We start from the raw sequence: 13,004 nt of genomic DNA, 5'->3' as shown, positions 1-13,004 counted from the left end.
GCATATTCGACCTCCTCGCAAAATATATTCTCCTGATAATATAAAAATAAAAACGAATTTTCGAAAATTTTCAGCTTGCGTTATTAGGAGAACATGATTTGTAAAGAGGTCATCAACGCATCATCGACCTCCTCGCAAAATATATTCTCCTGATAATATAAAATAATAAGAAACGAATTTTCGAAAATTTTCACGCTTGCGTTATTAGGAGAACATGATTTGTAAAGAGGTCATCAACGCATCATCGACCTCCTCGCAAAATATATTTCCTGATAATATAAATATAAGAAACGAATTTTCGAAAATTTTCACGCTTGCGTTATTAGGAGAACATGATTTGTAAAGAGGTCATCAACGCATCATCGACCTCCTCGCAAAATATATTCTCCTGATAATATAAAATAATAAGAAACGAATTTTCGAAAATTTTCAGCGTTTGCGTTATAGGAAGAACATGATTTGTAAAGAGGTCCATCATACGCATCTTCGACCTCCTCGCAAATATATTCTCCTGATAATATAAAATAATAAGAAACGAATTTTCGAAAATTTTCACGCTTGCGTTATTAGGAGACATGATTTGTAAAGAGGTCATCAACGCATCTCGACCTCCTCGCAAAATATATTCTCCTGATAATATAAAATAATAAGAAACGAATTTTCGAAAATTTTCACGTTTGCGTTATTAGGAGAACATGATTTGTAAAGAGGTCATCAACGCATCATCGACCTCCTCGCAAAATATATTCTCCTGATAATATAAAATTATAAGAAACGATTTTCGAAAATTTTCGCGTTTGCGTTATTAGGAGAACATGATTTGTAAAGAGGTCATCAACGCATCATCGACCTCCTCGCAAATATATTCTCCTGATAATATAAATTATAAGAAACGAATTTTCGAAAATTTTCACGCTTGCGTTATTAGGAGAACATGATTTGTAAAGAGTCATCAACGCATCATCGACCTCCTCGCAAAATATATTCTCCTGATAATATAAAATTAATAAGAAACGAATTTTCGAAAATTTTCACGTTTGCGTTATTAGGAGAACATGATTTGTAAAGAGGTCATCAACGCATCATCGACCTCCTCGCAAAATATATTCTCCTGATCATATAAATTATAAGAAACGAATTTTCGAAAATTTTCACGTTTGCGTTATTAGGAGAACATGATTTGTAAAGAGGTCATCAACGCATCATCGACCTCCTCGCAAAATATATTCTCCTGATAATATAAATAATAAGAAACGAATTTTCGAAAATTTTCGCGTTGCGTTATTAGGAGAACATGATTTGTAAAGAGGTCATCAACGCATCATCGACCTCCTCGCAAATATATTCTCCTGATAATATAAATAATAAGAAACGAATTTTCGAAAATTTTCACGTTTGCGTTATTAGAGAACATGATTTGTAAAGAGGTCATCAACGCATCATCGACCTCCTCGCAAAATATATTCTCCTGATAATATAAATATAAGAAACGAATTTTCGAAAATTTTACGCTTGCGTTATTAGGAGAACATGATTTGTAAAGAGGTCATCAACGCATCATCGACCTCCTCGCAAAATATATTCTCCTGATAATATAAAATAATAAGAAACGAATTTTCGAAAATTTTCACGCTTGCGTTATTAGGAGAACATGATTTGTAAAGAGGTCATCAACGCATCATCGACCTCCTCGCAAAATAATTCTCCTGATAATATAAAATAATAAGAAACGAATTTTCGAAAATTTTACGCTTGCGTTATTAGGAGAACATGATTTGTAAAGAGGTCATCAACGCATCATCGACCTCCTCGCAAAATATATTCTCCTGATAATATAAATAATAAGAAACGAATTTTCGAAAATTTTCACGCTTTGCGTTATTAGGAGAACATGATTTGTAAAGAGGTCATCAACGCATCATCGACCTCCTTCGCAAAATATATTCTCCTGATAATATAAAATAATAAGAAACGAATTTTCGAAAATTTTCGCGTTTGCGTTATTAGGAGAACATGATTTGTAAAGAGGTCATCAACGCATCATCGACCTCCTCGCAAAATATATTCTCCTGATAATATAAAATAATAAGAAACGAATTTTCGAAAATTTTCACGTTGCGTTATTAGGAGAACATGATTTGTAAAGAAGTCATCAACGCATCATCGACCTCCTCGCAAAATATATTCTCTGATAATATAAAATAATAAGAAACGAATTTTCGAAAATTTTCACGTTTGCGTTATTAGGAGAACATGATTTGTAAAGAGGTCATCAACGATCATCGACCTCCTCGCAAAATATATTCTCCTGATAATATAAATATAAGAAACGAATTTTCGAAAATTTTCGCGTTTGCGTTATTAGGAGACATGATTTGTAAAGAGGTCATCAACGCATCATCGACCTCCTCGCACAATATATTCTCCTGATAATATAAATTATAAGAAACGAATTTTCGAAAATTTTCACGCTTGCGTTATTAGGAGAACATGATTTGTAAAGAGGTCATCAACGCATCATCGACCTCCTCGCAAAATATATTCTCCTGATAATATAAATTATAAGAAACGAATTTTCGAAAATTTTCACGCTTGCGTTATTAGGAGAACATGATTTGTAAAGAGGTCATCAACGCATCATCGACCTCCTCGCAAATATATTCTCCTGATAATATAAATTATAAGAAACGAATTTTCGAAAATTTTTCGCGTTTGCGTTATTAGGAGAACATGATTTGTAAAGAGGTCATCAACGCATCATCGACCTCCTCGCAAAATATATTCTCCTGATAATATAAATTATAAGAAACGAATTTTCGAAAATTTTCCGCTTTGCGTTATTAGGAGAACATGATTTGTAAAGAGGTCATCAACGCATCATCGACCTCCTCGCAAAATATATTCTCCTGATAATATAAATAATAAGAAACGAATTTTCGAAAATTTTCGCTTGCGTTATTAGGAGAACATGATTTGTAAAGAGGTCATCAACGCATCATCGACCTCCTCGCAAAATACATTCTCCTGATAATATAAAATAATAAGAAACGAATTTTCGAAATTTTCACGCTTGCGTTATTAGGAGAACATGATTTGTAAAGAGGTCATCAACGCATCATCGACCTCCTCGCAAAATATATTCTCCTGATAATATAAAATAATAAGAAACGAATTTTCGAAAATTTTACGCTTGCGTTATTAGGAGAACATGATTTGTAAAGAGGTCATCAACGCATCATCGACCTCCTCGCAAAATATATTCTCCTGATAATATAAAATAATAAGAAACGAATTTTCGAAAATTTTCACGCTTGCGTTATTAGGAGAACATGATTTGTAAAGAGGTCATCAACGCATCTTCGACCTCCTCGCAAAATATATTCTCCTGATAACATAAAATAATAAGAAACGAATTTTCGAAAATTTTCACGCTTGCGTTATTAGGAGAACATGATTTGTAAATAGGTCATCAACGCATCATCGACCTCCTCGCAAAATATATTCTCCTGATAATATAAAATAATAAGAAACGAATTTTCGAAAATTTTCACGCTTGCGTTATTAGGAGAACATGATTTGTAAAGAAGTCATCAACGCATCATCGACCTCCTCGCAAAATATATTCTCTTGATAATATAAATTATAAGAAACGAATTTTCGAAAATTTTCACGTTTGCGTTATTAGGAGAACATGATTTGTAAAGAGGTCATCAACGTATCATCGACCTCTTCGCACAATATATTCTCCTGATCATATAAATTATAAGAAACGAATTTTCGAAAATTTTCGCGTTTGCGTTATTAGGAGATCATGATTTGTAAAGAGGTCATCAACGTATCATCGACCTCGTCGCACAATATATTCTCCTGATCATATAAATTATAAGAAACGAATTTTCGAAAATTTTCGCGTTTGCGTTATTAGGAGATCATGATTTGTAAAGAGGTCATCAACGCATCATCGACCTCCTCGCACAATATATTCTCCTGATAATATAAATTATAAGAAACGAATTTTCGAAAATTTTCGCGCTTGCGTTATTAGGAGAACATGATTTGTAAAGAGGTCATCAACGCATCATCGACCTGCTCGCAAAATACATTCTCCTGATAATATAAAATAATAAGAAACGAATTTTCGAAAATTTTCACGCTTGCGTTATTAGGAGAACATGATTTGTAAAGAGGTCATCAACGCATCATCGACCTCCTCGCAAAATATATTCTCCTGATAATATAAAATAATAAGAAACGAATTTTCGAAAATTTTCACGCTTGCGTTATTAGGAGAACATGATTTGTAAAGAGGTCATCAACGCATTATCGACCTCCTCGCAAAATATATTCTCCTGATAATATAAAATAATAAGAAACGAATTTTCGAAAATTTTCGCGCTTGCGTTATTAGGAGAACATGATTTGTAAAGAGGTCATCAACGCATCATCGACCTCCTCGCAAAATACATTTTCCTGATAATATAAAATAATAAGAAACGAATTTTCGAAAATTTTCACGCTTGCGTTATTAGGAGAACATGATTTGTAAAGAGGTCATCAACGCATCATCGACCTCCTCGCAAAATATATTCTCCTGATAATATAAAATAATAAGAAACGAATTTTCGAAAATTTTCACGCTTGCGTTATTAGGAGAACATGATTTGTAAAGAGGTCATCAACGCATTATCGACCTCCTCGCAAAATATATTCTCCTGATAATATAAAATAATAAGAAACGAATTTTCGAAAATTTTCACGCTTGCGTTATTAGGAGAACATGATTTGTAAAGAGGTCATCAACGCATCATCGACCTCCTCGCAAAATATATTCTCCTGATAATATAAAATAATAAGAAACTAATTTTCGAACATTTTCACGCTTGCGTTATTAGGAGAACATGATTTCTAAAGAGGTCATCAACGCATCATCGACCTTCTCGCAAAATATATTCTCCTGATAATATAAATATACATATAATGACTGTCCATCTCTGAATAGTTCGGACATGAACCTATATCATAGACACAAACCATGTTTCGTTACCGAGCGTAATGGACATAGTTCACGTCCACTTTGTCAGACGGCGCGTCAAGCATCGAGAAATGTGCCCGTCGAGGCTGGTGGCCGCTCTCAGGTTTCTCTCTGATAATAGTAGTTGCGTCATTTACGTTACGTATCAGCTGATCATTATTGAATGAGTTGAATGAGGGATTTTAATTTTCAATGAGAATGAGAACAAAAATTTCTTTTTATATATATATTACAGTTAAGTATTAGAATTAATTTCTTTGTCCATCCAAAATTAAGCAGAAAATTTGCAAAAATTTAAAAATGGATATAACTCGTAATTTAGTGTCATAGCTTATAATTAAATGCCACATAAGAAAGCGCAAAGACAACTTCTTCTCCTTAAAAAAAGAAATAAAGATTCTACTTCTTATTTTTCGATTCAATGTATGATTGTATTGATTACATACGTATCATATAGAGTATCATTAGATGTTTCTTTTTGTAACAGATTTTTAATTTTTGCTAATTTAGAAATAATTTTTCCTTAGTAAAAATGTCAAGGCAATAATTTTTAATTTATAAATGATTAGAAAGGAAGGAATTTTGACAATTTAAACTTTGTAGACTTAAAAGATTAACAAAACTACATTTTTCAGATAATTTCAGGTGGTTTAATTTAATAAAATTTTAGTTTAACATTTAATTATACAAAGATATATGAGTGTAAAAAAAATAAAAACTTGGTAAATAAAAAAAATGATGACTTCTCTTTTCATTAAAATTTTCATTGAAAATAATGATCTCCAAAAAATCTGCTACAATTAAAAGAACAGTTTAGTGATTTTGAGACACATCTTGTATATCCTAATTCATTCATGCTTTCTCTACTTTTATTAATGATACTAAATAATATAATATAAATTAATATTAAGAAAAAATGTAGAAAGCAATATACGAAATCTGATGTTATAATGACATAACTTAAATTTTTATTTTATATATGTGAAAAAGATATTAAATTAGAAAACAGAACAATATTTTAAAATATCCTGTTTTTAAATAATCATAATCATAAAATATATTCCAAGAATTAGAGTAATATACTTTTTATATAATTCGCGGCACTCAAGCATCTTTTAAATGTATTTAATATAATGTATAATATCAACACATATTTATAACACGTCATTGCGACTTGAAATAAATCTCTTTTCGAATATTCTGTAATAAATTATTATAACAAGAAACAAATTTGTAAACTAAGTGTTCCATTGTATAAACAATTTTTTAAACGCTCATGATTAATTTCATAAAATACATTCTCATTAAAATATTTCTCTTAATTCGTCTATTATACTGGCAGGATACATAATGATGTCTTAATCTTTTATTGACAAAAAAAAGAAATGATCATTCGGTTTGCGTAGACTGATGTGCTCGCACAGGAAGCGGGAGGACCGTATCGCCAACCGTCAGAGATCCTTGACTGAAAACTTGCACTCCTTTGGACGATGTCGGCGTGTACCTGTTTCGCATCCGATGAATCGGTTGACGTGCTTTGATCATCGTATACCATCCTTTCTGACGTTTTGCCAGAGGACTTTGGATGTCCACGGCTGAATCCACTTGCATTGGAGTCACCTCAGCTATTTCGCGGGCTCGTTTGTTAGGTCGAAGCTGGATGCTGTGGCTGGATGCTGTGGCTGGTTCCAGGGATGTCGATGTCGATTCCTCAATGATTTTCCGCTGTTCGATTACTTCGGTTGTTGTGACTTGGTTGTTGCTTGCTGGAATGCCCAAGCCTGAAATTGGGATTCGGACAGAGATTGCGGTTCAAGCTTTCTAGAATTGTGTTAACAAGATCTATTATATATTTATTTAAAAAATTCTATCAAATATATATCAATTCACGAGTAGCTGAAATTTTTACTGACCAGAGAAACTTTTTAGGGCGTACTTCATAGCTTGCGCGACGGCAGCAAAGAATCCATTGTTATTTTTAACGTTTCGCGTAGGTAATGAAGAAGATGGCACGATCTGTCGACGATCTGTCGGATCCTTCGTGGAATAACTCTCGACATTCTCGACACTCATCTGCATCCTCGTAATAGATTTCTTGGATAAGTTAACAGTATCAGTAGACTCAACCTCCGAAGACGGTTGATTCGTCGACGCAAGTTGTTCTTGTAGCTTCTTCAGACCTGAATTAATTAGAGGCATCAGATCAGTGTTCAAATCTCCCGAATTGCTTTCCATCAATACCGTTATTAATACCCTGCTGGATTCTTGCCGACACATAGCTGACGAGTCTTCGTCTTTTATTTCGGGATTTTGATTCTCCTTTTCTGTGTTCTTCGTGTCGTTTTGCAGATCGGAAGAATTTTGCAGAGGTTTTTCGGAAGAACACTTTTTGATCTCCACCTGGTTGTCTTTTGTATTCTCTATGTCTTGCACGATCTTCCTCGTGTCTTTTATATCATTCGTGTCTTCCAAATTCTTCGCACTTGGCGTACTTGAGATTTGATGAGCATCATGGAACTTCTCCTCTTCCGTCGATGCGTTTAATGTGATCTTAACGCAGGACTTTATTGAGTCGTCGCATTTCAATACAGTTTCATGTTGATCGGAGAACCTCACTTTCTTCACAACATCCGGCGTTCTGTCTGATTTTTCACAGATGTTCGAGGCCGGCGATTCCAGAATCCCGCCTTCAGCTTCTGTCAGATTCATATATACCGTCTCATCCGCGGTTATTTTCTCGGCTTTGTTATCAGCAATTTCATCTTCTTCCTCCATGATATTCAGCTTCCTGCCGGAATTATTTTTGGACGACTGTTCGTCCTTGAAGGTTCTGAAAGGAGTATCCTCGTTTGAGATGTGAGAGAAGCTGAAGAACTCGGTGATACTGCAGATACCACTGTTCTGTGATATTTGAGCGTTGATCGGTGAGTTTGTTTTGGGTGTCTTGAGGCTGAAATATGGCACACAGGGAGTCTCGAAACTGGCCTTCTGGCCGAGCATCGGCGTGCTGGTCTTTCGTTGGAGCTCGGGTGGCGTACAAATTCCGTTGTAATTGCTTATACAATATTGTTTCAGCTTCTGTTCAAGGCCTATCGGTGATAGCGAAAATTGAGACCACCACTTGCACTTGTCTACAGTTTATCCGGTATAAAAAAAGCTTATATATAATTAAATATAACTATATACAATATTATAAATTTATAATGATTATATATAAATAATTTTTTTTCAACTCCTAAAATAATTTTGAAATTAAGAGATATAATTTTTTTTATTGTTTACATGAATCTGTATGAGTATGTGTGTTGTAAATTTATATTTTATATCATCATTATAAAATCTAAAAAATCTAAAAAAATTCAAAATCCAAAAAAATTGATTTTAGTTAAAAATTTCAAAAAAATTAAAATTTAAATAAATTTATTGTGATTGTAAAAGTTTAAACAAACTTCTCAATTCAAAAAGCGATTTAAAAAAAATAGTATTATATATGTGAAAAATATTTTTTTATATCTATTAGACTGTCATCGAATATATAATTTTATTAGACATTAAAATATAAAATTTTTATTAATTTCTTCTAATTGGTTTACTTTTTTATATACTATAAGAACTGAATGCATATTATATTAGATTTTTTAATTTCGTTATAAACTTGTTTCGCGAATTACCGAAGGACTTGAAATCTTCTTTAGATTTGTATAAGTCACCACACAGCTGACAATGTAACGGCAAATGTTTTTCCACTATATGATTCAATAATTCCTCGTCCCTCAGATTCAGTTTCATAAACTCGCCATATCGTATCGGCAGTATTTCAAAAGCGCACAGGCAACAGTCGACATTCAGGTCGAAATGCATCTTATTTACGTGGCGATCGCGACATTTTGCGCAGCAGAACACGTCCTTGCAGAATCGACAAACCCTGTCTGCCTATCGAATAAAAAAAAGGGAATTTTTGAAAATTAATATAAGATGCTTCCAATAAATACCTTGTCCTTCCACATATTCAGACGCGATCGCCTACTATCATGACGTTCCTGTGTTTACTGTTTGATGTGACCAGCCGTCTGTCAATAATATCACTCGTGCGATCATAACAATGTAAACGAACAAATATATACATATATAAAATAAACGTTATAAAGAAATATAAATCTAAATTTATATGTATATATACATATCTCGTTTCCGATTTGCAATATGTAATTGAATAAATTGAATAAATTTGGAATAAAATCTCATTAATAAATAGACATTTAAGAATTAAGAAAATTTTAAATTTAAATTTGAACAAATTTTAAATTTTTTGTATCATAAAGAAATTATAAAATGAGAAAAATTGGTTTAATCGTCATAACTAAAGATCTATACATTCTTGATAAATGTTCGATTTTATGAAAATTAATTAAGATCGAGAGTAAGAATTCATATTTTTAATCGTACTATAAAAGTCCCCCTAATATATTAATTTTAGTGTAATACAATACAAAAAATATATATTTTCATTTATTATATTAAAATATTATCTATATTTCCAGCTTCCTCAGACACATACAAATTTTGTAACGCAGCAATGGTTGCTTCCTCTTCTTTATTCTCATCTTTAATGCTTTCAGTTTTTGCAATTGCATCAGAATCTTCAGAGTTGTTTTCTGTAGCAGTAATTAATGCATTTTTCTTGAATTCTGCCATAGATGATGCACCGTTTTCAATTGCTATATTGATGTCGGTCTCGTTAAATTCAGTCTCATGATCAAAAGTAAAAGAGCTTCCAGCTCTTCTATTTTCTAACAAAGATAACGCCTCAGCATAGGGCGGTGCTATTGGAGTTTGTACTGGTTCATGATACTTGTATTTCTTCCCATCTAACTAATAACATTTTTAAATAATGATAAGATTAAGATATAACGAAATATACAAGCAAAATACAAAAAAGATTGTTGCTAAAAATATCTATGAATCATAATCAAATAAAAATATAATATTACACTTACATTTAATGGATAGCACATGTCAGAGTCAGGTTGATTAAGATCTCCACATACAACAAATGGAACAATGATTCTATTGACTCCTGTTAACTCTTCAAAATTGCATGGTTCGTGCGTCAGTAAAGGATTCAGCATGTGCGGTTTATAGCCTTCTGGTGGAGAATAGTCTTTACAAACTACAAACGCCTCGATACTTGAATTACGGGAACTACTGGGTTTTGTGCAATACACATAAGGGAAAAATATCCTCAGTTGAGCATACAAGAACGACACATCCTTAGCACGAAAGATTTTTGCTACAAACGTTCCACCAGGTCTCAAGATGTGTGTTGTTATATTCAGAGCAGCTAATAAAAGCTGCGATTGAATGAATATATCCATATCATGTAAACCAGTTACTGGATAAAATAAAATTCATTAATAATTTCAGATAAATTAATTTCGATTTGACACAAAAATAATGTGAGATACACACCATCAGGTGCTCCATCACATACTACTAGATCTGCTTGAGTATTATCAAAATGCGCAATGATCTGCTGTGCAGTATTGGTGTTGGTAATGTCACCTTGTAGTTGAATAACTCCTTCCAAGGGTGCCATTGCCTGCAAATCAACTGCTACAATTTTTGGAGGAGATGCATTGCCCGTTTCTAAAGCCTTCTTGTAGTTCTCACTGTATCAAAAAATAAATATATAAGTATTTATAAAACAAAATAAATATATAAGTAATAATCTATAGATATTATAATTTATCCAATTTATACATGTATTTATATTTAAGGAACATATTTTTTTATTAAATAGATTTTATAGAGTAGATTAGTGTTAATCTTTTCTGAAATTTACTTACTTCAACTTGCGAGCTAAGACTTGGCTCCAGCTTCCAGGTGCAGCACATAAATCCACTGCTTTGGATACTCCTAAAAGAGAGAAACAATGTTTTTTTTTTAAATATAGATATTTCCTTTATTATTATTAGTTTTAAAGTATTTCTCTTTTGTTTTTTCTATCTCTTTCATTTTTTTCTCAAAATGTATAATAAAATATGTAAATGGAAAACAGGTTTATTATACAAACCATCGAAAATGTGACATTCAGTATCGATTTGTAGTAGTTTGAAAGCACTTCGGGCTCGCCATCCTTCTTCCTTTGCTTTTCTATAATATATATCGCGCTTATCCTTCGACGTTTTTCCCATTGTTATGGTGATATTTCGATAGAAATTAAGATTCTTGCTATTTGCTTAAATCTGTGCTTAAATCTGTTTGACAGTTTTGAAAATTTTTACAGGTTATGTTTCGCAGTTTATTTCAACAATAAACACGGTTCGAATCAATGCTTCATTAAATGGGTTTGAATCTATGCTAAATATGGTTCGAATCTTCGCTAAGTAGGTTTGAATCTCCGCTTCTTCTTCGGTTTATGATTCGCTTCGATTGAACAAAGTAGGTTTCAATTGTTAGAAATCCTAGATTACAGTATTTTTTATTATTAATTCATCGATTATATGATGTACATGATTTTTAAGAGGTAACACGAAAATAAGATTTTTAATTAATTTAATTAAATCTTTATCTTGACTTAATATCACAGTAAATGTCAATTCTATTAATCTCATCATCGGAAGTACTTGTAGATTAATAAATTTCCTATATCGAATTATTATCAAGATTTATACATATTTAATCAATATTTTATATTATCTTTATTAATCCCTGATGATGATGCACTTACACTTTTGATGATATATTATAATAATAAGAATGATTATAATTATATTCTTTTAAATTCTTTTAAATATATTTTTTTCATATTTAAATTAAATTAATTTAAGAATTTCTTGTTGTCGGAGAAAGATTAAAGAAAAAAATATATTTGTTTTCTAACAAATTATAATTAAAGTATAATCAATTCTTTACTTAAAAAAATCGTAGCGTCCCTTCAATGATATTTTTCATTGTAAAAAGTTATTTTTCTTTCTTATTATATTTTGAAGCAGTAACACATCAGCATTGACATATTTTTACATACTTTATTTTACTTGTACCATTTTTATCTCACGATAGAAAAATTTATCACATTTTATTTACAATATATCTCAGATTTAAGTATATTTTTGATAGAAAGTTTAAGAAATAAAATATTTATAAAGTATTTAATAAATGACTTCACATATGTTTAACTTTACACGGAGGCCAATATTTTATATTGCTCACAAGAAGATAAAAAATTATCGTATGATAACGTTAGAAAATACGATTACTTTGTTCCGGTACCCTTTTTTCTCTCAAATTATTATAAGATAAAAATTAAAAGTGCAAATATATACAGAAAGTTTTGCTTTAGTTATTTATAATTAGTATCATATAATTTAACTCCTACTATGAAAGTATCTAAACACGATTTAATCGAAATATACATGCAATGTAATTGAATGTAAAAATAAATATTATAAATGGACATAATTAGCATAATGTTTATATAACTTTCATATTAGGAATATTAACTTTTATATGCTTTTATAATACAATGCAATATATTTAAATTTGACATCAATATTTTCCGAATAGATAAGAAATATAGAATTAGCATTTTATAAATATTAAAAAAAAGATTTTTGTTTTATTTTTCAACTGCAATGTATAACTATGCATACACGATATTGTTCGCAAATATAAAAACTTCTATTTTTAAGAATAAAAAAACTATTTTTTGAAATAAATTATTTTAAAAACACAGTACACGTTAATTAATTTTTATAAATATTTTAATGTGTACATATTTTTGTCATTTTTTTCATATACAGATTAAGTTATAATAAGAATGCTATATAGTTGCTCCTCATGCAACAAATATATATATGTATTTATGTGTAATTATTTCTATTTTTCTTTTTATTTTTTTTTATACAAGATATTTTTTTAGTTTCTTCTTCTTTTTGACTAATTATATAATAATTTATTTATTTTTATATTC

The 13,004-nt window shown here is 31.0% G+C and overlaps 2 protein-coding genes across 3 annotated transcripts; both read right to left on the bottom strand.

Moving 5' to 3' along the window:
- Positions 1-6,133: 6,133 nt before the first annotated feature.
- LOC105249739 lies at positions 6,134-9,137 on the bottom strand. Of its 2 annotated transcripts, none has more exons than XM_011255417.3 (4): positions 9,025-9,137; positions 8,704-8,965; positions 6,946-8,163; positions 6,134-6,813 (listed from the first exon to the last, which is right to left on the bottom strand). In XM_011255417.3, the coding sequence occupies exons 1-4, from the start codon at positions 9,037-9,039 to the stop codon at positions 6,422-6,424; spliced, it is 1,887 nt and encodes a 628-aa protein (XP_011253719.1). In that variant the 5' UTR covers positions 9,040-9,137; the 3' UTR covers positions 6,134-6,421. The 2 variants fall into 2 exon arrangements, with proteins under 2 accessions (XP_011253719.1, XP_011253720.1); XM_011255418.3 differs by having other exon boundaries at positions 8,704-8,961.
- A 392-nt stretch (positions 9,138-9,529) lies between these two features.
- Positions 9,530-11,348, bottom strand: LOC105249740 (putative tRNA (cytidine(32)/guanosine(34)-2'-O)-methyltransferase). The gene is made up of 5 exons (XM_011255419.3): positions 11,106-11,348; positions 10,879-10,948; positions 10,502-10,701; positions 10,030-10,424; positions 9,530-9,904 (listed from the first exon to the last, which is right to left on the bottom strand). Exons 1-5 carry the CDS (start codon positions 11,224-11,226, stop codon positions 9,545-9,547), a joined length of 1,146 nt encoding a protein of 381 aa, XP_011253721.1. The 5' UTR covers positions 11,227-11,348; the 3' UTR covers positions 9,530-9,544.
- Positions 11,349-13,004: the final 1,656 nt, after the last annotated feature.

This window comes from Camponotus floridanus, unplaced genomic scaffold (genome assembly GCF_003227725.1).
Source record: "Camponotus floridanus strain SB8 unplaced genomic scaffold, Cflo_v7.5 scaffold156, whole genome shotgun sequence".
In the NCBI taxonomy this organism is placed as follows: Eukaryota; Metazoa; Arthropoda; class Insecta; order Hymenoptera; family Formicidae; genus Camponotus; species Camponotus floridanus.
This window is presented reverse-complemented; position numbering and strand designations above follow the sequence as displayed.